This window comes from Orycteropus afer, unplaced genomic scaffold (assembly GCF_000298275.1).
Source record: "Orycteropus afer afer isolate SDZICR_OR568_19922 unplaced genomic scaffold, OryAfe1.0 scaffold00370, whole genome shotgun sequence".
Lineage (NCBI taxonomy): Eukaryota > Metazoa > Chordata > Mammalia > Tubulidentata > Orycteropodidae > Orycteropus > Orycteropus afer.
Window position 1 is genome coordinate 763,736 of NW_006921957.1, and position 21,522 is coordinate 785,257.

At 43.5% G+C, this 21,522-nt stretch overlaps 1 protein-coding gene across 1 annotated transcript in view; it reads left to right on the forward strand.

The window, feature by feature from the left end:
- Positions 1 to 21,522, forward strand: part of SZT2 (SZT2 subunit of KICSTOR complex) — a 73,720-nt gene that overhangs the window by 8,854 nt on the left and 43,344 nt on the right. Inside the window, exons 2-9 of the mRNA XM_042782564.1 lie at positions 5,960 to 6,085; positions 6,371 to 6,544; positions 6,832 to 7,002; positions 10,233 to 10,364; positions 11,133 to 11,274; positions 12,602 to 12,708; positions 20,625 to 20,835; positions 21,046 to 21,216. Of these exons, the coding sequence (XP_042638498.1) occupies positions 5,960 to 6,085; positions 6,371 to 6,544; positions 6,832 to 7,002; positions 10,233 to 10,364; positions 11,133 to 11,274; positions 12,602 to 12,708; positions 20,625 to 20,835; positions 21,046 to 21,216 (1,234 nt within the window). The remainder of the gene's footprint in view (positions 1 to 5,959; positions 6,086 to 6,370; positions 6,545 to 6,831; positions 7,003 to 10,232; positions 10,365 to 11,132; positions 11,275 to 12,601; positions 12,709 to 20,624; positions 20,836 to 21,045; positions 21,217 to 21,522) is intronic.

Sequence of the window (21,522 nt, forward strand, 5' to 3'; positions counted from 1 at the left end):
CCTTGAGGATTAAGGTGTGCCTGACACAAGCCATGATATTTCCAATTGCCTCATATGCATGTGAGAGCTGGACAATGAATAAGGAAGACCGAAAAAGAGTTGATGCTTTTGAGTTGTCGTGCTGGTCTCCCACCCTGAGACCAAGGATCAGGGAAAGAAGCAAGTAATTGCTGCTATTCCCTTCTTTGCCAATAAATAGACCCCTTTTCTTTTCTTTTCTTTCAGTGGCTTAACCAAACTCCAATTCACTGCCGTCGAGTCGACTCCGACACATAGCAGCCTCTCCTTGGGTTTCCGAGGCAGTATCACTATGGAAGTAGATTGCCTGATCTTCCTTCCAAGGAGTGGCTGGTGGGTTTGAACCCCCAGCCTTCTGGTTAGCAGTCACTTAGCAGTGAGAAAAAGGAGCTCTGGTGGTGCGGTGCCTAAGGCATTTGACATTTGACTGCTAACCAGAAGGTTAGCCGCCCACCAGCCACTCTGTGGAAGGAAGATGGGACAGTCTGCTTCCATGAAGATTTACTGCCTCGTGAACCCAATGGGGTCGCTATGAGTCATAATTAACTCAATGGCAGTGGGTTTGGTTTTTGGTTTTGGTGGCAATAAAAGTGTATAATTTGGTGGAATCTTTGGGGAAAGGGTTTGGTGGTTAGAAGTGATGATACATAAATATATCTAATTTTTCTGGCTAACTTAAAAACCTTTCTCCAGCTTGCTGATTTCTCATATTACATTCATCATCTTTGACACCTTCTTTTCTGTGACTTTCTTCTCATGTCCCCACTTCCAATTAATCACCAGTTATTGTCTATCCTGTCTCCCAAAGATAACTTGAAATGCTTCTATACCACTAAGCTCAGTGTTTAGTTCAGCTGAATTTTTTTTTTAAATAACAAGACTTTCTCAAGAAAGGCAGTAATTGTTTTATCCTGTAGCACAACTCCTTGTCTCACCATGAAACAGTCTCATACAATTTGCAAGATGACTGTTTTATTTGAGTAATTCTGATCTAGGCTGCTAATCATCTCCCCTGGTCTTTAGGGGGTCTTTCTGAATCATATGTTAGCCAGAGGGATCTTTTACAAATGCAAATAATACAGTATTACAAAAACCAAAAACCAAACTCACTGCCATCAAGTTGATTTCGACTTATAGCGACCCCTTTTGGATTTCTGAGGCAGTAAATCTTTACGGAAGTAGATTGCCCAGTCTTCCTTCCACAGAGTGGCTGGTGGGTTTGAACCACCAACCTTCTGGTTATTAGTCAAATGCCTTAGGCACTACACCACCAGTGCTCCTTACACTGTTACAGTCCTATTAAAAACCTTCAGTAATTTGACTCTACTTCCAGGATAAAATACAAAATCCTAGCCAAGGGCTAGCTTCACTGTAGGGAAGCAGTATATCAGAGTGTAGTATTTCCCAGATTAGCCCTGGTGGCACGATGGTTAAGGGTTTAGCTGCTAACCGAAAGGCTGATAGTTTGAATCCACTACCAACTCTGCAAGAGGTAAGAGCTGCTGTAAAGATTTATAGGGCTGTTCTGCTCTGTCCTGTAGAATTGTTATGAGTTGGAATCGACTTTATGACAACAACGGTATTTCCCAGAGTGTGATTTTAGGTGATATAGAGACAGACAAACAAGAGACATAGCATGAGATAGTAATCATATCAGTGTTTAAATTTTCTTTTTATCTCTCTGATTACGACAAAGCATTCTTTCCATTTATTACCCCATCATATTCCTTCTTATGACCACTTGAAATCTTTTCTGCTCTTCTCAAGCCCCCAGTTTCGTCCATTTATCACTCTTCGTAGCTGGGCTTTGAAGCTTACTAGGCCTGGGTCGATGCCAATGGGAGCAGCAGTCAGGACATTAGACGACGTGTAGCATTGGGAAAGTCAACCATGAAGGAACTCTTTCAAGTGCTGAGGAACAAGGATGTCTCCTTGAGGACTAAGGTGCGCCTGACACAAGGCATGATATTTCCAATTGCCTCATATGCATGTGAGAGCTGGACAATGAATAAGGAAGACCGAAAAAGAGTTGATGGTTTTGAATTGTGGTGCTGGCGAAGAATGCTGAATGTACCATGGACTGCTCAAAGAAGTAACAGATCTGTCCTGGAGGAAGTATACCCAAAATGCTCCTTGAAAACAAGAATGGCCAGACTTCGTCTCACCTATTTTGGTCATGTTGTAAGAAGGGACCATTCCCTGGAGAAGGATGTCATGCTTGGTAGGGTGGAGGGTTGACAAAAGAGGGGGAGGCCTTCAACGAGATGGATTGACATGGTGTCTGCGACGATGGGCTCAAGTATAGCAGGGATCATGGAGCTGGCGCGGGATTGGGTGGTATTTCATTCTGCTGTGCATGGGGTCGCTGTGAGTCGGAAATGACTTGACAGCACCTAACAACAACAACAACGGGCCTGGGTTTGGCTTCTGACTCTGTACTTACCATGTTAAGTTGTTTAACCTTTTGGGGCTTGAATTTTCGCTTCCTATTTAATGTTTTGTTATGAAGACTGAATGAGCATACTTGTAAAAAGAGCCTAGTACAGTGCCTAGTAATCTATAATGTTTAACTTTTATTATGTTGTTACTAAGTGACAAAACCAAAAAAATCAAACTCATTGCCAGTCAGTTCCTGTGCAAAATGGCATGGCATCAGAGGTCCTCTAACTACATGAGGGGGAGGGATAATCAAGATCAGCATCAGCACAAAGCTAGTTTCCAAGAAATAAGATCAAACATGCCTCCACTCTCCAATCTTTTTACCAAATCTGATACCAGCTGTCCCTCCTACGGCACTCTCTCCTCTGCTGGGCTTGCTAATTTGTTGCAGTGGCCAAATAGATCCCACAGATCACATTCATGATTATGGAGTTTATTAGAAAAATAGCAGTTACAGTTCAGAATCAGGATCAATTTGGAAGTAACAGAAACAACCTAGGATACAGTTCTTCAGTTGGGATAGCTTCTTGGTCGTGCCTGTAGGCCGGCCTCTGCTGCCAGGTCCTATTGAGGGTGTGGCCTCTGCCCTGCTTGGGTAAGTGTTGCAGTTCTTACTTTAGCTCTTCCAGTGAGTACCCAGAAACACTCCACTCTGCTAGCAAGCCTCCTTCCTGAAGGCACTCAACTCTGTCACCCTGTGGGTTAGCACATCTGTTGTAGCTGCCTCACTGTGTGGGCTGGGAAGCCTACTGAGCCTTCCTGCACAAGTCTCCCAGTTCTGGATTCTGCTGCGCTTACCACCACTTCTCATCATATTGCACCATCCTCAGTGTTAGAGCTTTCTTAACTCCTGGTCTAGGAGTTTCTCATTGTAGGGGCCCTGGGTCCAAAGGACACACTCTACTCCAGGCTCTTCTTTTTGATAGTAGTGAGCGCCACCCCACTCCTCCCAGCCCCACCCCATTGCCTCTTTATAAGCCTAGTGGCAAAATTGACCAATCACCTTGGTGGGCCCACCGACATCTTATTTGCAGAGTCCTACCCAGTCATTTTGTGAGCTAAACCAAACCCAGTGCCACCTAAACTTATTTTCACTGCCATGGAGTCGATTGTGACTTATGGCCACCCCTCTTTGGGTTTCTGAGGCGGTATCCTCGGAAACCCAAGGAGGGGTCGTTATGAGTTGGGGCCGACTCGAGGGCAAATAACAACAACAACAACATCTCTACGGAAGTAGATTGCCCATTCTTCCTTCCAAGGAGTGGCTGGCTGGTGAGTTTGAACCACCAGCCTTCTGGTTAGCAGTCACATGCCTTAGGTTTCATGCCACCAGAGCTCCCTTTGCCCAGTCTTCCTTCCGAGGAGTGGCTAGTGGGTTTGAACTGCCAGCTTCCTGGTTAGCAGTCAAATGCCTTAGGCACTATGCCACCAGAGCTCCTTCACTGCCATCTAGTCAATTCCAACTCATAGTGATGCTATAGGAAAGAGTAGAACTGCCCCATAGTGTTTCTAAGGCTGTAAATCTTTATGAAAGCAGACTGCCTCATCTTTCTTCTGTGGAGCAGCTGAATGCCTTAACCACTACACTTCCAGACCTCCTTTCCATGAACTAGAAGGAGTGTATAAAAGCAATTCACTCAGGCATTGTGCTGAGCACTTCATATGCAGGATTGCAGTTAATCCACATAACGTCACTCTTTGATTGGTATTGTTGTTGTTAAGTGCCCTTGAGTCGTCCCCAACTTATGAATCGGGTCCCTCCTTGGGTTTCCAAGGCAGTATCACTAGGGAAGTAGATTGTCCAACCTTCCTTCTGAGGAGTAGCTGCTGGTTTTGAACCACTAGCCTTCTGGTTAGCAGTCAAGTGCCTTTAGGCACTAGGCTACCAGAGGTCCTTTGATTGGTATTATTATTATTATTATTATTTTACAAATGAAGACAGGCTTAAAGAAGTTAATTAAGTACCTTTCCCAAGATCTCACAGAGTATAAGGGGCAGAATTAAGTTTTCACACCTAGGCTGTCTGAATCTATTGAATATATTTGAGGTGCTCAATAATTGGGAGTTCCTTCCCTCTTCTTGCTTTCTACTTGCAACCCTGCCATTTCCCAGTATTTATTTTTATATCTTTTTATCCTTTTTCCTGTTTTGGGGAAAAAGAAAGATTTTCTAGGTCTTTAGCCACTGCGTGTCTGCTCTCCACAATCTTCTCTGACATCAGGCACCTTTCATTACTGCTTTCCCAAGGCTTTTCAGTCTCTTAGGCATATTTCCCCATTTTTGGTGGTGGTGATGGTGGTGAATTCTTCATTATCTTTCAACACTACGTTTCTTAATAGGCCGCCATTGACTTCCGTTCATTCTCATCTACCCTGTACTCTTCAGTCCTTGCAGCCTGACTTCTTCCTGCTCACTAGTCAAGAACACGGGAGAAAAATTTGCAGGTTTTCTGTAACAAATCTTCCTGGTTCTGGTGCTGCCATCTCTCTGCCATTGGAGTGTGCCGTGCTTGCCACAGCTTGTCTGCATCTCGTGAGATAATAAGAAAGTGAGGAATTTTATAGATAAAGATTAATTAGGAGGTGAAAGGCAGAGACACTGGGGGAATTCAGGCCAATTGATCTTTATTTTCTCTGAGAAACAGGACGCAAGTGTATCTGGTGAGAGTGAGCAGGTTGAGAGATTGGAAAGCCTCTGGGGACTAGGTTTGACCAGGGAGAAGTAAAAGGACTGGTAAAGACCTGCTAGAGTTGGCGCTACTGGCAAGGTGACAAGTTTCTCTTGGTCAAAGTGCAGCCACCATGGTATATGTGTAGATAGGGGAGAATGTGGAATTTGTCCCTTGTCAAGATTTGGCAGGGCTCATGTGCTAGAAGGACAAAGATGTGGGCAAGGGATCTCATGCTGGTTAGAACATTGGTGAGCTAACTGCCTGTGAGGCCATGGAGACAAAGACCTAGAGTGTTGACAGCTGAGGAGTGAGTGGGTACAAGATCGTGACCCTCAGAAGTTTGATTTTGAGGTTGAGGAGGTTGATTGGGGAGGATTGCTATTCACTCAGAAGATTCTTTAGTGCCTGCTGTGGTCACAACTTATAAGAACAAACTGTCTGGCATTTATTCAATGTATCAGAGACTTACTGAATGTCTGCTCTTTGTTAAGCAGTGTGCCAAGCACAGGGACACAAAAAATAAAACAAGATTCGACTCTTGCCCTCAAGGAGTATATAGTTTAGAAGAGAAATACACATACACATTTGTGAATGATAAACAAAAGTCACTTCATCTATGTAGAGAACTAAGTACAGGGAATGGGCACAGAGAGTTGAGAACTGAATCTGAGGGAATGCCTTGCATGAAGGTGGGGTAAACTTTTCACCTCTGCTACCTTGCCTCCCACTTACAGGTTATGAGCTCCTTGGACAAGTTACTTGCATGGTGATCTTTATGTATTAAAAATTCAGTGAATTTTTATAGATTTACTAATGTTTCTTTGTTCCCAGGTGGAAGAAGCTGGGCAGGTGTTCCTGTTAATGAAAAAGGATTATCGAATCTCCCGAAATGTTCGCCTGGCTTGGTTCCTAAATCACCTGCATCAAACTGTACAGGCCACACCCCAGGAGCTGCTGGTGAGGCCTAGAGACAGGCAGAGGATGTGAGGGCCTGGAGGGTGCTGAAAACAGGAGAGGAGACTAACTGAGGGGTCTGAGTGTGGGAGGGCTAAGTGACTTTGTCCACTAGATGATTCCAAAGGGGAAATTTTATTTGATAATTTTTCCAAGTAGTTGGGGAAGAGTATATGGTTTGGTTCCAGGAGACTGGGCCAGTGGTGTGTCATTTTGGATAGTGATTCAGGTCCTGGGAAGAAAGGAATGACTCTTCCCTAACTCTTTTCTTTTCATCCTATTTGTCAGCTTCAGTCTGAGCAGGAGTTGGAAGTCCTCAGTGTCCTGCCTCCTGGGTGGCAGCCAGATGAACCAGTGGTCCCAAGGCCATTCCTCCTTGTTCCTTCTACCCGGGTCACATTCCTGGCTTGGCAATATCGATTTGTTGTTGAGCTGGACCTTAGCCCATCTACTGGCATTGTGGTGAGGGGTTGCATGGGGAGAGACAGTGGGAAGAAACACTGGGGTTGGGGTTGGGAAGGAGAGACCCGAGCGAGGTGAAAAGTGATCCCAGCCTGCCACCGTGGGAAGGAGACAGGCGTATAAAGGAATGGTGGGTATTTAAGTGTAGATCCTGTCCCATCTAGGGCACTGTGTTTGGGGGGTGAGAACAGCATAAGCGTCCCACTGTCCCATGGGAGCTGTTTCTGCCCTCTGTTTCGGGCTGCCTTTGGCCACTCTTGAGATATCTTTCTCTGTATTGCCCTCAGGATGATTCCACAGGGGAGATCTTGTTCGATGAAGTGTTCCATGCCCTCTCCCGCTGCCTAGGTGGGCTGCTTCGGCCCTTCCGAGTGCCTGGATCTTGTATTGACTTCCAGCCTGAGATCTATGTAACTATCCAGGCCTATTCCTCAATCATTGGCCTTCAGTCACACCAGGTACCGTATCTTCTCTCCAGGTTTGTAACTTTTGATGCAATTTCTGATGGTCCACTGATCAAGTATTGAATCCTGCCCTATTATTTAAGCCCAAAGTCCCCAGCTTTGCTGGCTTCTTGAACCTGTGTTCTCGTCATCTCCATGGTCTTTCTCTCCCCAAGAAGAAATAGTTCCTCAGATCTCAAAGAGCTTTCCCATAGACTTTAGGTCAGTTGGCATTCATTGGACAAATGCCTGTCTCATTCCTCCTCTAAGTCCCCCTTGGTTCTGGCTACTGGATATCTGTTTTCTCTCTTCTTCTTCCTCTGTTCTATCACATCACTTACTGGTATCCTAATTCTTGTTGTCCTTACCCCCAAAAGCTGGTCTTTTGAAATAGTTTTATATTTTGAAATATAACAAAACCCTGGAAACATTTCTTCCAAGTACATAGGAGGTTCTTTTTCTCTGAGGACCTTGTAGACTGTCAGACAAAATTCTGACCATGTAGATAATGAATTATAGGGCTTATCCAACACCCAAGCAGACTATTCACAAGACACTCCTTTTGGAGAGCAGCCAGGTCTGTAACTTTTTATCTTAGATAAGCTTTGGCCCTATTTTCCTTCACCTTCTCTTAACCACCTTCAGCTCATTGATAGGAGCTTGCCCTGGCACTGTCCTGTTAAGGACTGTTGGTGTGCACTACATCCCCAGACAAGCTAGGCTTTGTAGGAGCCGATAGTCACGGCAGGGGAGCATGGGAATTGGATAATTACTCAAAATTTGGTTCTGTTTGGCAAACACTTACTGAAATGCCAGGCTTGGGCTAGGTCCTAGAGACACAGATGAATCAGGCACTGTCTGTGACCAACGTGGAGTTGAGAGTTTAGTGGTGAAGATAGATATCAAAGGAGGTAATTTCAGTTGAATGTGACAAGGGTACTGATAACTTATGACTCAGGTGCCGTGGGAGCAATCAAGACAACCAAGCCTAGAGAGGGACAGGGAAGGCCTTCAGGTGAAGAGGCATTTGAACTGAGTTTTGAAGAAAGAATTGAGAGTAACCAGTCAAAGAAGGGGAAATGGGCATTCCAGGTAAAGGGACCAGTAGGGGCCAAGACAAGCTGTGAAACTGCTCTTGATCCAGGGGGTGTAGGGAACTACATGATACTCAGTTTTGATGAAGTGTGAATGTTGGGGGAAGATAGTGGTAGAGAAGAGACCAGAAAGAGATGGGACCAGATCATGAAAGACCTTGAATACCATACTGTCATGTAGGATTTAATCTTATAAACACACAGAATACATGCTAGATACTATAGTTTATCCAGTAGGGGAGTTTAGTGCAGGGGTTAAGAGCACTGGCTCTAGAAACATGTCTGTGTCTGCATCCTGACTATACTGTTTACTGGCTGTGCCCTTAGGCAAGTTACTTCTCTATGAGTTGCTCCTTTTTGCCAAATGCCTGTATTTTATAGTGTTTGATTTAGTACATATCTAGGACTTAGAACAGTGACTGCCACATAGAAAACATAAAAATGTTAGCTATTCAAATTATTAGCCATAGGTAGTAGAGAACCATTGATGGTTTTATATGGGCAATAACATGATCAGGTTTATACACTAGGAAGATCTTGTTTGTGTGTGCAGAGGATGGATTAAGGGACAAAGTCTGGATGTGAGGAGAATGGGCAGAAGATTATTGCAGTGTGGGAGAGAGGAGGAGGCTCAAGCAAGGACAGCAGCTGTGGAGAAGGACAGGACTGTTGGTTCAGCCCCCAGAACCACTTGTCAGCCCTGGGTTGGCTTTCTTGTATTCACTATAACTCCCTCAGGATGTATCCTGCTGCCTTTTTTTTTTTTCAGAGTTAAGTCATATTTGTACTTCATGTTCATGGAAGGAGATGTGAAAAATACCTAAAAATTATGTAAGGAGAAAACAAAACTCACTTATAATATACCATCCAGAGATAACTATTGTTAACATTTTATGGAATTTCTTTCCAGTCTTGTATGTATTTATCCTCCCTCATTACTATACCTTCATTCAAAAAGAAAGAGAAACATTAGACTTACTCCATATTGCACAGTTTTACGTCTCTCTTTATCTATATGTAAACAAATAAATCCCCATTTACGTTACTAAATATTCTTTGAAAACATTGTTTTTAATGGCTATTTAGTATTTTATCATATGTCTATAATCATGATATATATAGTCAAACCCTTATTGTTGAATACTTGGGTTGTCTTAATTTTTACTATTATGAATAAATAAGATAGCTATGAACAGCTTTCTCTTCTTTTTATAACTCCCAATTCCTGTCACTCTTATTCTTTTTGTCTTCTCATAATCAGGCCCCCATAGTTCTTAATGGGGAGTGGTGGAGTGGGGGTTCCACAGTGGGACAGAAGTTGGGAGGAAGAAGTGGGCATGTGAGGCAGGTTGCAAGAGTTTGAGGTGGGGAGATCCTGAGGGGTACCACAGGTGCTGCCAGTCCTGTGTAAAAACTTTTAGGATGCAAGCACTTATTTATGTTTGAAAAAAAAGGAAATGAGCCTCTGGTAAGAGGGTGACAAGATAAAAAAAAGAGGGAAACGTTTGGGTGGAGAGATTATTAGGTAAATAGAGTAGGAGGAGGGAGAATTCTTTTTCACAGGCTGAAGGAAAAAGAACTGATGTTTTAAACCTAGAGGGCAATTTTCAGTCAGAAAGTAGTACACTCTCAGGATTAAAGTGAGGGGGTAGTTCCAATTGGCTGGCTCCCTTTCTCTGAAGAGGGGAATGGAAGTTATCTGCTGAGGGTAAAGGGGAGGAAGGCACATTTGGGCAATGGAAGAGAAATTTAGAGCTTAAAAAAGAAGGTTCAGACAGTCTCTGTACAATGTGCTTAGGAGTCTAAAAGAATAAAGAAATGTGAGTCAGAATACAAAAGGTTTGCCAGGCTGAGTCTGGGCAGTTTATAGGCAACACAATGTAGCCCAAAGTGAAGAACCTGGAAGATGTTATGGCGCCTTCATGTGGAAGATTGGGGAAGCCTTGTGTGGAGGACTGTAAGCAGAGAAAGGTTGTGACCCAGGTGAAGGTCACTAATGCCTCAGGGCCCTAAGCAGGTATATGATGTATCTGGAGCCTTGATGGAATATATGTCTGATAAAGCGAGAACTGGCCATAGAGATAGACCAGAGAGGTAATGTCCAGTGCCTCACTGACCTTTACATCTCAGTCTTTTCCTTGTGCTTCTTAGGTTCTGGTGCAAGGCTGTCTTTTAGACCCTTCCCAGCGGGAGGTGTTCCTGCAGCAGGTATATGAACAACTCTGCCTCTTTGAGGACAAGGTGGCCACTATGCTACAGCAGCAGTATGATCCCCAGAGCCAGGTATGTGGGAGAGGAAGTGGGCAGAGATCATGTAGAAAGAGGAACAGCTAAGGACAAAGGGCAGAGACAAGGAACAAGTCAAGCACAGAGGGAAGGGAGGGGAGAAAAAGTTACGAGCCAAGGATAACAGTGTTAGATGTGCCTACAGCAGGTTCTTGTTGGAAAAGAACTCTGATACACAACCCAGAAACATAGAAATTCTTACTGGGAGCAAATGTGAAACCCATTTTGTGTGTGTTTTTTTAGTCCCAGATCTTCTCCCCCAATGCATCTGCAAAGGTCATCATGAGTCACTTTGACCCCTAGTTAATATTTTGATCAGTTATGGATAGAGCTACTTGGGCTTGCTGGAATGCCCTTCTCGTTACTTTTGGATACCCTAAAAGTAACTGGGCAAATGGCAGTTGTATGTGTCTGAAGACTGGTAATATAATGTAATTGATAGGTAAAAAATTTTTAAATGGAAATTAAAAAATATGGAATGGGGCTCTTATTGGGAGAAGGTAGAGAAGCCCTGCTGAAGTACAGTCGGGTGCTTCATCTGGTGCTAGATCACTTCCCATCTGAGGTTCAGTATCTGAGCATGCACTGGAGGAGTAAACAGATTAAGGGCTCAGCTGCAGTGTTGGGAATTGGAGGATTCTTCTTGAGCTCCTTACAGGATTAGGCCTGTCTGTCCCGGGAAGTGCTAGGCATTAAATTTTGGTTTTGCTGTGGGTGGACCAGCAATGTCATCCATCCCACTCTCTTTTATGTAACTTGGGGCAGGCAGAAGACCCGTCTCCAGACTCAGTAGAGCCCCCAGGCCGGAAGGTAGGAGTCTCCATGGTGACAGCAGATGTTGGGCTCGTCAGTATGATTCGTCAGGGCATCTTGGCGCTGCAGTTGCTACCCTCCAACTCTAGTGCAGGTCAGTGGAAGGTGAGGTCGCTAGGTGGAGTCGGGGAAATGGGAGGGTTCGGAATGGGGAGTTATCAACAAAGATAGAAGGTTCCAGGAGATCAGTGAATTTGTAAATGTAAAAGTCAGTGTAAATCTCAGATACCCCCAGCTCTGACAACCATCTGGGACCCTACTGGGAGAAGGGAGAGTTTGTAATCTAGTACTCAAGAAGAAGAAGCAGTGCAGGAGGCCATCTAAGATGGCAACAATTGGTATCTCCTTGTCAGGAGCACAGAAAAATGAAGAAAACCAAAGACACATGGAAACAATCTAAGAGACTAGTAGACCATGTAAGCCTCAGCCTACATGACCATGAGACCAGTAGAGCTAGATAGTACTGGCTACCACTGTCAACCACTCAGAAAAGGATCAAAATAGGAGATCCTGGATACAGTGGGAGAAAAATGTGGAACGAAACTAAAAATCATTTAAAAAAAACAGGCTTATTGGTTTAATACCACACTCACTGCCATTGAGTTGATTCCAACTCATAGCAATCCCCATTGGGTTTCTGAGGCTGTAAATCTTTGTGGAAATAGGTCACCCCATCTTCCTCCCACAGAGTGGCTGGTGGGTTTGAACAGCTGACCTGAGTAGCACCTAAATGCCTTATCCACTAATCTACTATGCCATTAGAGCTCTTTACTGGTCTAATAAACCAAACCAAAAAACCAAACCCACTGCCATCCAGTTGATTCCAACTCATAGACTCCCATTGGTTTCCGAGGTGGTAAATCTTGACGAAAGTAGGTTGCCCAGTCTCCCTTCTGCAGAGTGGCTGGTGGGTTTGAATCATTAACCTTCTGGTTAGCACTCAGATGGCCCCTAGTCACCCTTCAGGCCTGGAATTGAACTCATTCCAGTCGCTTCCAGCCAAACAGCAGACAGGCATATAAGGTGAACATTTACACCAGGTAGGTACACTCCTTGCACAGAGAGATATCTCAGAGGGCAAGAGTGCATAGGAAAGAAGGACACTGGGAAAAGGTAATCACAGGGAGGAAATGGGAAGAGAGCTGCTTCATTATGGGGACTGCTGTCGGTGTCATGAAACAAAGTGTTTATGAACTGTTGAATGGAGAATGAACTTGATCTATAAAGTTTCACCCAAATTACAATAACAAATAAAAAGAGGAAGAAACAAGAGGGAAGGAAAAAAGGAAAGGTATTTGAAGTTTAAAAAGCACATTGATTAGAGGACACTGATGTCTTCAGGGCCCTGTCCATTGGGTACTTCCGTATGGCTATGAACTCATCAGTGTCTCTGGTACTGAGTATGATGTTTCCTGCTCCAGGTATCATTGTGATCACAGATGGGGTGACCAGCGTCCCTGATGTTGCTGTCTGTGAGACACTGCTGAACCAGCTTCGCAGCGGCACTGTGGCTTGTTCCTTTGTACAGGTGAGGGCTTTCTGAGAAGGAGGAGAGAGGAGTGTAGTATCTCACAGAGTTGGCTATCGCTGATTACTTTCTTATAGGTAATGACTTCCCAGGTAAACCCATAAAATAGTTACATGCAAAACATATGTCATGTCTCAAGCAGGGTAGGTGGCAGTAGTGATGGGAGAGGACTCAGCATCTTAGCCTTCTTTCCTTGGGAAAGAAGACCCCCAAGGAGGGGTCTCTATGAGTCGGGTCCGACTTGACGGCACATAACAACAACAACAACAACACTATTTACATTTACCATGTTGTACTACCATTACCACCATCCACTTCCAAAAGTATTTTCTCACCCAAACAGAAACTCAGTACCCGTTTAGCAGTAATTCCCCTTCTCCCTCCCCTCAGCCTTGGAAATTACTAATAAATTTTTGTCTTGATCTAATTATCTTTCTAGATATTTCACCTAAGTGGGATTATACAATATTTCCTATTGTCACTGACTTATTTCACTCAGCATAATGTTTTCAAGGTTTATCTATGTCGTAGCATATACTTCATTTCTTCCTTTTGGCATAGAGCCTAAGGCATTTGACTGCTAACCAGAAGGCTGGCAGTTCAAACCCAATCTACTTCCGTAGTGATACTACTTTGGAAACCCAAGGAGGGGTCGCTATGAGCTGGATCCGACTCGACGGCTGTGAGTTTTAGAGTTTGTAATATTCCGTTGCACATAGGTAACACATATTTTATCCATTCATCTGTTGGAAAACAACACTTGGGTTGTTTTCACCTTTTGGCTATTGAGTCTCATATGTTGTTTTATTCATTTTTTTTTTTATAACTCTTTGTTGTGACTTGGGTGAAGGTTTATACAGCAGATCATTTTTCTTTTTTCTTTAACATTTTATTGTGATTTGGGTGCAATTTTACAAAGCAGATTTGTTTTACATTCAACACTTCATACACATTTTTTTCTGTGACACGATTATACTCCTCACAGTGGAACAGCCCTCCTCCCACTTCCTCCCTGTGGTCACCCCTTCCCTGTGTCCTTCTTGCTTATGCTTTCCTGCCTCCCTACTTTCCTCCCTGTGGAAATGATGCCCTTGTAATCTCCCAGGACAGATTGTTCTAAAGAGTGCATCTCACTGGTATAGGTGTTCAGTTCTTAGGCTGGTCTGTCGTTTGGGTGAGAGTTAAACCACAGGAATGAGTTCAATTCCAAGCCCAAAGGGTGACTCAGGGCCATAGTCTTAGGGATTCACCAATGTCTAGCAGATCGGTAAGCCTAGTCTTTCTGTGATTTTTAGTTTTGTTCCACATTTTTCACCCACTCTATCTGGGATCTCAATTTTGATCCTTTCTCAGTGGTTGGCACTGATAGCCAGGCACGATCTGGTTCTTCTGATCTCAGGGTCATATAGGCGAAGGAAAGGTTTACTCTTCTTTGCTCCAGATCAGGAGAGTCCAATGGTTGCATTTTAGATGACTGTTCTCAAGCTTTTAAGACCGCAATCACTACTCACCAAAGTAAGACGTAGAACAGTATTTTTATATACCATGCTGTGCCAATTGAGCTTGATGTCCCCTATGACTATGATCCCAGCCTGCAGGCCCAATGACTCATTCCCTCAAGGTGCTTAGTTGTAGCTAAAAAGTTAGCCTAAATTTGCCTCCTATTAGGTTTAAATAGCATATGGACATTTTTATAGGACATACAAACATATGTATAGGAATATTGTCTCCCGAACTTTCCCATTCGTGTATTTATACCTGATCATCTTGCCTACCTGTATAGCCACCTGTAGGTTAGTGTTTGCTGTTACTGATAATACAGTATTTTGTATGCAATAGTATTTCCCTTTATTGTCTGTACCTCTTGTGCAACCCTCCAAGTCTTCCTTTTCTTTAGTGATACTGTACTAATCACACGCTTTTGTTATGTCTCTTTTCCCTCCTTTCCCCTCCCTTTCCATCCCTGGTATCTGACAAAAAAAATCCCCTTCCCTCAGTAAACCTTTCCTTGGCTTTTTATAATAATGGACTCATACAGTATTTTGCACTTCTGTGATTGACTTATTTCAGTCAGCACACTGTCCTCCAAGTTCATCCATGTTATTGACGTGATTTGCTGATTCTTCATTATTCTTTAAAGTTGCATAATATTCCATTGTGTATATGAACAATAGTTTCCTTATCCATTTATCTGTTGATGGGCACTTAGGTTGTTTCCGTCTCTTGGTTGTTATAAATAGTGCTGCAATGAACATGGATATAGGTATGTCCCAGATCTCACCTCTTTAGGATATGTTCCTACTAGTCAGATTGCTGGTATTTCTATTTCTAACTTCTTAAGGAAGCAACAGGAGCTCTGGTGGTGCAGTGCCTAAGGCATCTGACTGCTAACCAGAAGGTTGGCAGTTCAAACCCACCAGCTGCTCTGTGGAAGGAAGATGAAGTAATCTACTTCCACAAATATTTATTGGGAGCTCTGGTAGCATAGTGCCTAAGGCACTTGACTGCTAACCAGAAGGCTGGCGGTTCAAACCCACCAGCCCCTCCTTGGAAGGAAGATTGGGCAATCTACTTTCGTAGTGATACTGCCTCAGAAACCCAAGGAGGGGCCACTATTAGTCGGGTCCGACTTAATGGCACATAACAACAACAAGGGAGCAACATACCATTTTCTGCAGTGGTTGTACCTTGTTAACAGTCCCACCAGCAGTTCATGAGAGTCCCAGTCTCTCCACACCCACACCCTCACCAGCATTTGTTGTTTTCTGTCTTGTTGAACTTTGCAATTTTTGCTAAGATGCGTTGATATCTCAATGTTGTTTTGATTTGCGTCTCTCTAATGGCTAATGATCGGGAACATTTCTTCATATGTTTGTTGGCTGCCTGAATATCTTCTTTGGTGAGCAAATCACTTTTCTGTTCAATAATTTGTACACATCTTTTTATCATGCCATTGATTGTAATCCGCGTGATGTAATGTCACTTATCCTACCTCCTCCTTGTGTTCCTCATTTCCATTCTTCCTTCTTCTGTATCCTTTCCTGCCTTCCTTGGGCAAATGCTGCCTTTCAGATCTCAAATGACTGATTATTCTCTGGTGGTGTAGTGCCTAAAGCATTTGACTGCTAACCAGAAGGCTGGGGGTTCAAACCCACCAACCACTCCTCAAAAGGAAGATTGGGCAACCTACCTCCGTAGTGATACTGCCTCAGAACCCAAGGAGGGGTCACTCTGAGTCCAAACAATGACAGTGACTTTGGTTTGGTTTTCTATGTACCTAATCTGCTCCTTTTATATGTTAAAGGTGATTTGTTTAAAACACACCCTATACTGATAGACTCATTAACTTAACAAAGGACTGTATTCCCAGATGTGATTACATTCACAAGTATTAGGGTTAGGATTTGCAATACATATTTTTTGAGGACACAATTCACTCCATAGCAGCAGGTGTAAGGGTTGTGATCCTAGTTGGGATTTTGAGGTGGAAGCAAAAAAAAGAGATTCAGGGAGATGATAATGATGGTTATTGAATTCCTTGAATGTAGGCTTTAGGCTGGACTAAGAAAGGAGTTTTGTCAAGAAGGTGAGAATAGACTTTGGAGAGAGCAGAGGGGTTCAAGAACTGAAGGTCTTAATGAAGTCAAAGAACAACAGGAGGAGGAGGGTGAAAGGAAACTAAAAGAATAAGGCTGTGTGTAATCAGTAGGATGTGGTAATTTGATATTGCAAAGTTAAGTACTTTAAGTCACTAGGGTTATGAATGTCCATCTGTTGTTATGTAAATTTTCCTTTACCTTGAAGCATTGAACCAAACTCTGTTGTTATGCGCCAGAGAGAAAAGGTTCTGACTCAGCAACCCTCTGTACAACAGAACAAAAGAGTGCCTGGTCTTGCACCATCCTCACAGTGGTTGCTGTGCTTGAACCCATTGCAGCCACTGTATCATTCCATCTCGTTGAGGTCTTCCCCCTTTTTACTGACTCTATTTTATCAAGCATGATATTCTTCTTCAAGGATCCATCTCTTCTAATAATATGACCAAAGTACAACAGACAAAGTCTGGTCATTCTCACTTCTAAAAAGCATTCCAGCTGCACTTCTTCCAAGACAGATTTGTTCATTCTTCTGGCAGTCCATGGTATTTTCTGTATTCTTCACCAATGTCACAATACAAATGCGACAATTTTTCTGGGGTCTTCTTTATTCATTGTCCAGCTTTCATATGTGTATGAAGCTATTGAAAATACCATGATTTGGGTTAGGCACATCTAAGTCTTCAAAGTGACATCTTTGCTCTTTAACTTTAAAGAGGTCTTTTTTAAAAAAATTTTTATTGTGATTTGGGTGAAAGTTTACAGAGCAGATTCATTACAGCAATTCGCATACACTTTGTCTCATGACATTGACTGCAGTTTCCCACAGTGCAATAGCTCCCCTCCCACTTCATCCCCATAGTTACATCTTCCTATGTCCTTCCCTCCCATGCACTCCTGTTCCCGGAGCTGTCTCCCTGCGCATACACAGCCCTTGTGTTCTCCCATGATTGATCTCTCCAAGGAGTGTGTACCTACCTACTGTAAATGTTCAGCTCATATGCCTGTCTTGTTTGGCTGGAAGCCACAGGAGTGAGTTCAATTCCAGACCTTAAGGGCAGCTAGGGGCCATAGTCTCCGGGGTTCCACCAGGCTCTATCAGACCAGCAAACCTGATCCTTAAGAGGTCTTTTGCAGCAGATTTGCCTACTACAATATGTGGTCTGATCTCTTGCCTGCTTCTTTTATGGGTGTTGATTGATTGTGAATCCTTGACAATTTCAATCTTCTCCATTTATCATGATGTTCCTTAATGATCCAGTTGTGAGGATTTTGTTTTCTTTTTGTTGAGGTGTAATCCATATGAAGGCTGTAGCCTTTCATCTTCATCAGTAAATGTTTCAAGTGATTGTCTTCACTTTAGTAAACAAGGTTGTGTCAGCTGCATATGGCAAGTTGTTAACTGAGTCGTCCTCCAATCCTGATGCCACATTCTTCTTCATATAGTCCAGCTTCTTGGATTATTTGCTCAGCATACAAATTGAATAAGTATGGTGAAAGGATACAAACCTGATGTACACCCTTCCTGATTTTAAACCACGTGGTATCTCCTTGTCCTGCCTCTTGGTCTTTGTACAGGTTCTGCAGGAGCACAATTAAGTGTTCTGAAATTCCCATTCTTGACAATTTTATCTATAATTTCTTATGATCTACACAGTCAAATACCTTTGCCTAGTCAATAAAACACAGGGTAAACATTTTTCTGGTATTCTCTGCTTTCAGCCAAGATCCATCTGACATCAGCAATGATATACTTCGTTCCACATCCAATTTTGAATCCAGTTTAAATTTCTGGCAGTTTCCTGAATTGTTTTCAGCAAAATTTTACTTGCATGTGACATTAATGATATTATTTGATAGTTTCCACATTCTGTGGATCACTTTTCTTTGGAATGGGCATGAATATGGATCTCTTCTAGTCAGTTAGCGAGGTAGCTGTCTTCCAGATTTCTTGGCATAAACAAATGAGTGCTTCCAGCATTGCATCCATTTGTTGAAACATATCAATGGTTATTCCATCAATTCCTGGAACCTTGTTTTTGCCAATGCCTTTAGTGCAGCCTGGTCTTCCTTCAGTATCATCAGTTCTTGATCATACACTACCTCCTGAGATGGTTGAATGTCGACCAGTTTTCTTTTTGACACAGGGGCTCTGTGTATTCTTTCCATCTTCTTTTGATACTTCCTGCATCATTCACTATTTTGCTCATAGGATTCTTCAGTATGCAACTTGAGGCTTGAATTATTCTTCAGTTCTTTGAGCTTGAGAAATGCCAAGTGTGTTCTTCCTTTTTGATTTTCTAATTCCAGGTCTTTATACATTTCATTATAAAACTTTACTTCTCTTTCTCAAGCTGCCCTTTTGAAATCTTCTGTTCTGCTCTTTTACTTTCCATTTCCTCCATTTGTTCCCTTCTTGCAACAAATTCTTCATCAGTCACCTTCGCTTGTGCATGTGCAGCTTTTAAATCACTGAAAAGGCCTCAACCTTTTCTTGTACTGGCCCAAGCCAGATCCACTGCCATCAAGTCAATCTGACTTACAGTGACTCTTTGGGACAGAGTAGAACTTCCCAGAGAGCTTTTAAGGCTATAAATCTTTATGGAAGCAGACTGCCACTTCTTTCTCTCATAAAGTGGCTGGAAGGTTCAAACTGCCAACCTTTAGGTTAGCAGCTGAACACTCAACCACTGTGCCACTAAGTGCTCTTCTTGCACTAAAACCCAAACCCAAATTCACTGCCCAGGGTCAACTCTGACTTATGGCGACCCTTTAGGGCAGAGTAGAACTTCCCATAGAGTTTCCAAGGCTGTAAATCCTTACAGAAGCAGACTGCCTCATCTTTCTCCTGCGGTTAGGTTCAAACTGCCAACCTTTTGGTTAGCAGCCAAATGCCTTAACCACTGCACCACCAGAGCTCCTTTCTTTCACTGAAACCAAAACCAAATCCACTATCATCAAGCTGATTCCATTTAATAGTAACCCTTTAGGGCAGAGTAGAAATGCCCATAGAATTTCCAAGGCTGTAAATCTGTACAGATGCATACTGCCTCACCTGCCACGAAGCAGCTGGTGGGTTTGAACCACTGACATTTTGGTTAGCAGCCAAATGGTTTAACCACTACACCACCAGAGCTCCTTTTCTTGCACTGAAGTAAGGCTAAATAAGAACCATATGTACCTGTACTTCCAGGAAAGCCAATGGGCAGGTAAGTTGGATAAAGTTACTGGAGATGAGAGTTAAAGACCTGAGGTCAATTAAATGAATAAATCATCTAGAACAGGAGTTTGCAAACTTTTTCTCTGAAGGGCCAGATAGTAAATACTTTAAGCTTTGCAGCCATATACTCTCTGTCACAACTACTGAGCCCTACTGTTGTAGAAGGAAACAGCCATAGACATCAGTTGGTATGGGTGTGTTCCAATAAAACTTTCACAAAAAATTTACAAAAAATAAGTGATGAGCAAGATTTGGGCTGTTGGCTGTATGTAGTTTGCTAAATCCTAATCTAGAGCCTAGGAGCTCTGGTAGCATTGTGCCTAAGGCACTTTACTACTAACCAGAAGGCTGGTGGTTCAAACCTACCAGCCACTCCTCAGAAGGAAGATGGAGCAATCTACTTCCATAGTGATACTGCCTCAGAAACCCAAGGAGGGGTTGCTATGAGTGGGCTCCGACTCAGTGGCACATAACAACAACAACAACAACAACAATCTAGAGCCTTGGTGCTCAAAATGTGGTTCCCAGGACCAGCAGCATTGGCATCACCAGGGAGCTTGTTAGAAATTTACAATCCCATGCCCCACCTCAGATCTACTGCATTTTAACAAAATCCCCAGGTGTTTTTTATGGACCCTGAAGCTTGCTGAAGCTCCGGTAGCATAGTGCCTAAGGCACTTGACTGCTAACCAGAAGGCTGGCGGTTCAAACCCACTAGCCACTCCTCGGAAGGAAGATGGGGCAATCTACTTCCGTAGTGATACTGCCTTGGAAACCCAAGGAGGGGTCTCTATGAGTTGGGTCAACTTGACGGCACATAACAACAACAAAGCTTGCTGAGTACTTTGTTTGAGAGACATTGCAGTATCTCAGGGTGATGGCAAGAAGCCAGTGAACAGTTGCCGAAATTTATAGTGAAGAGAGGGAGATTGGTATTTGGTGTTGGGGAGGGACAGAGAAACATGTGGCCAAGTGGCATGGGCTTTGGACAGAAGGGCTTAAGGAAGGAGCAGCCACATAGCCCAGTCTCTTCCTCTCTTACCCACTTCCTTCTCCTGTGCCTCTCTTGGAGTTAGGTCTCTAATTGCCACTTTTTTCAGGTGGGAGGAGTTTACTCTTATGACTGCAGTTTTGGCCATGTGCCCAATGTGGAATTGATGAAGTTTATCGCAATGGCAACGTTTGGCTCCTACCTGTCCACTTGTCCGGAGCCTGAGCCAGGCAACCTGGGTCTGACTGTCTATCACCGGGCATTCCTCCTCTACTCCTTCCTCCGCAGTGGGGAAGCCCTGAATCCTGAATATTACTGTGGTGAGAGGCAGGATGGGTTGGATGTGGGATGGGAGTATAGAACGTGCCCCAGAGATTATGCAGGAATTGGCTAGAGTTAGGGCCCGTAGAGGACTGAAAGACCTCTGACACTGTTCTTTTGCATGATTTCAGTATAGTCCCCTCCTCCCATATATCTGTCAGCTGACAAATGACTGCTTTCACTTTTCCCATCCTTCACTGGTCTCCTAGGCTCTCAGCACCGCCTGTTTAATGAGCACCTGGTTTCCGCAAGCAGCAACCCTGCCTTGGCCTTGCGCCGGAAGAAGCACACTGAGAAGGAGGTGCCAGCTGACTTAGTCAGCACTGTGTCCGTGCGGCTTCGAGAGGGCTACAGTGTTCGAGAGGTCACACTGGCCAAAGGTAAGGGTCTCTAGGCCCTAGTATATCTCAGTACTGAGATTTTTGTGTGGGGGAGCACTTGCTGAACAAAGCACAGGTCCACATGGACTACATGGGAAAGAATGTCTCAGTGAAAAGCCCTGCTTGCTGTATGAAACAAGTCAGTTTTGAGTTGCCCTCAAGGTTTAGCCTCCCAATTCCATCTCCTCTTCTAAGGTGAATCACATGAGAGTAGTATGATACCTTGTTTTCAGATTACTCCTTCACACTTCTGTTTGTGTGAGTTAGCAGGCTCTGGGCCTGAAATCTGTGAAACAATGCATGGAA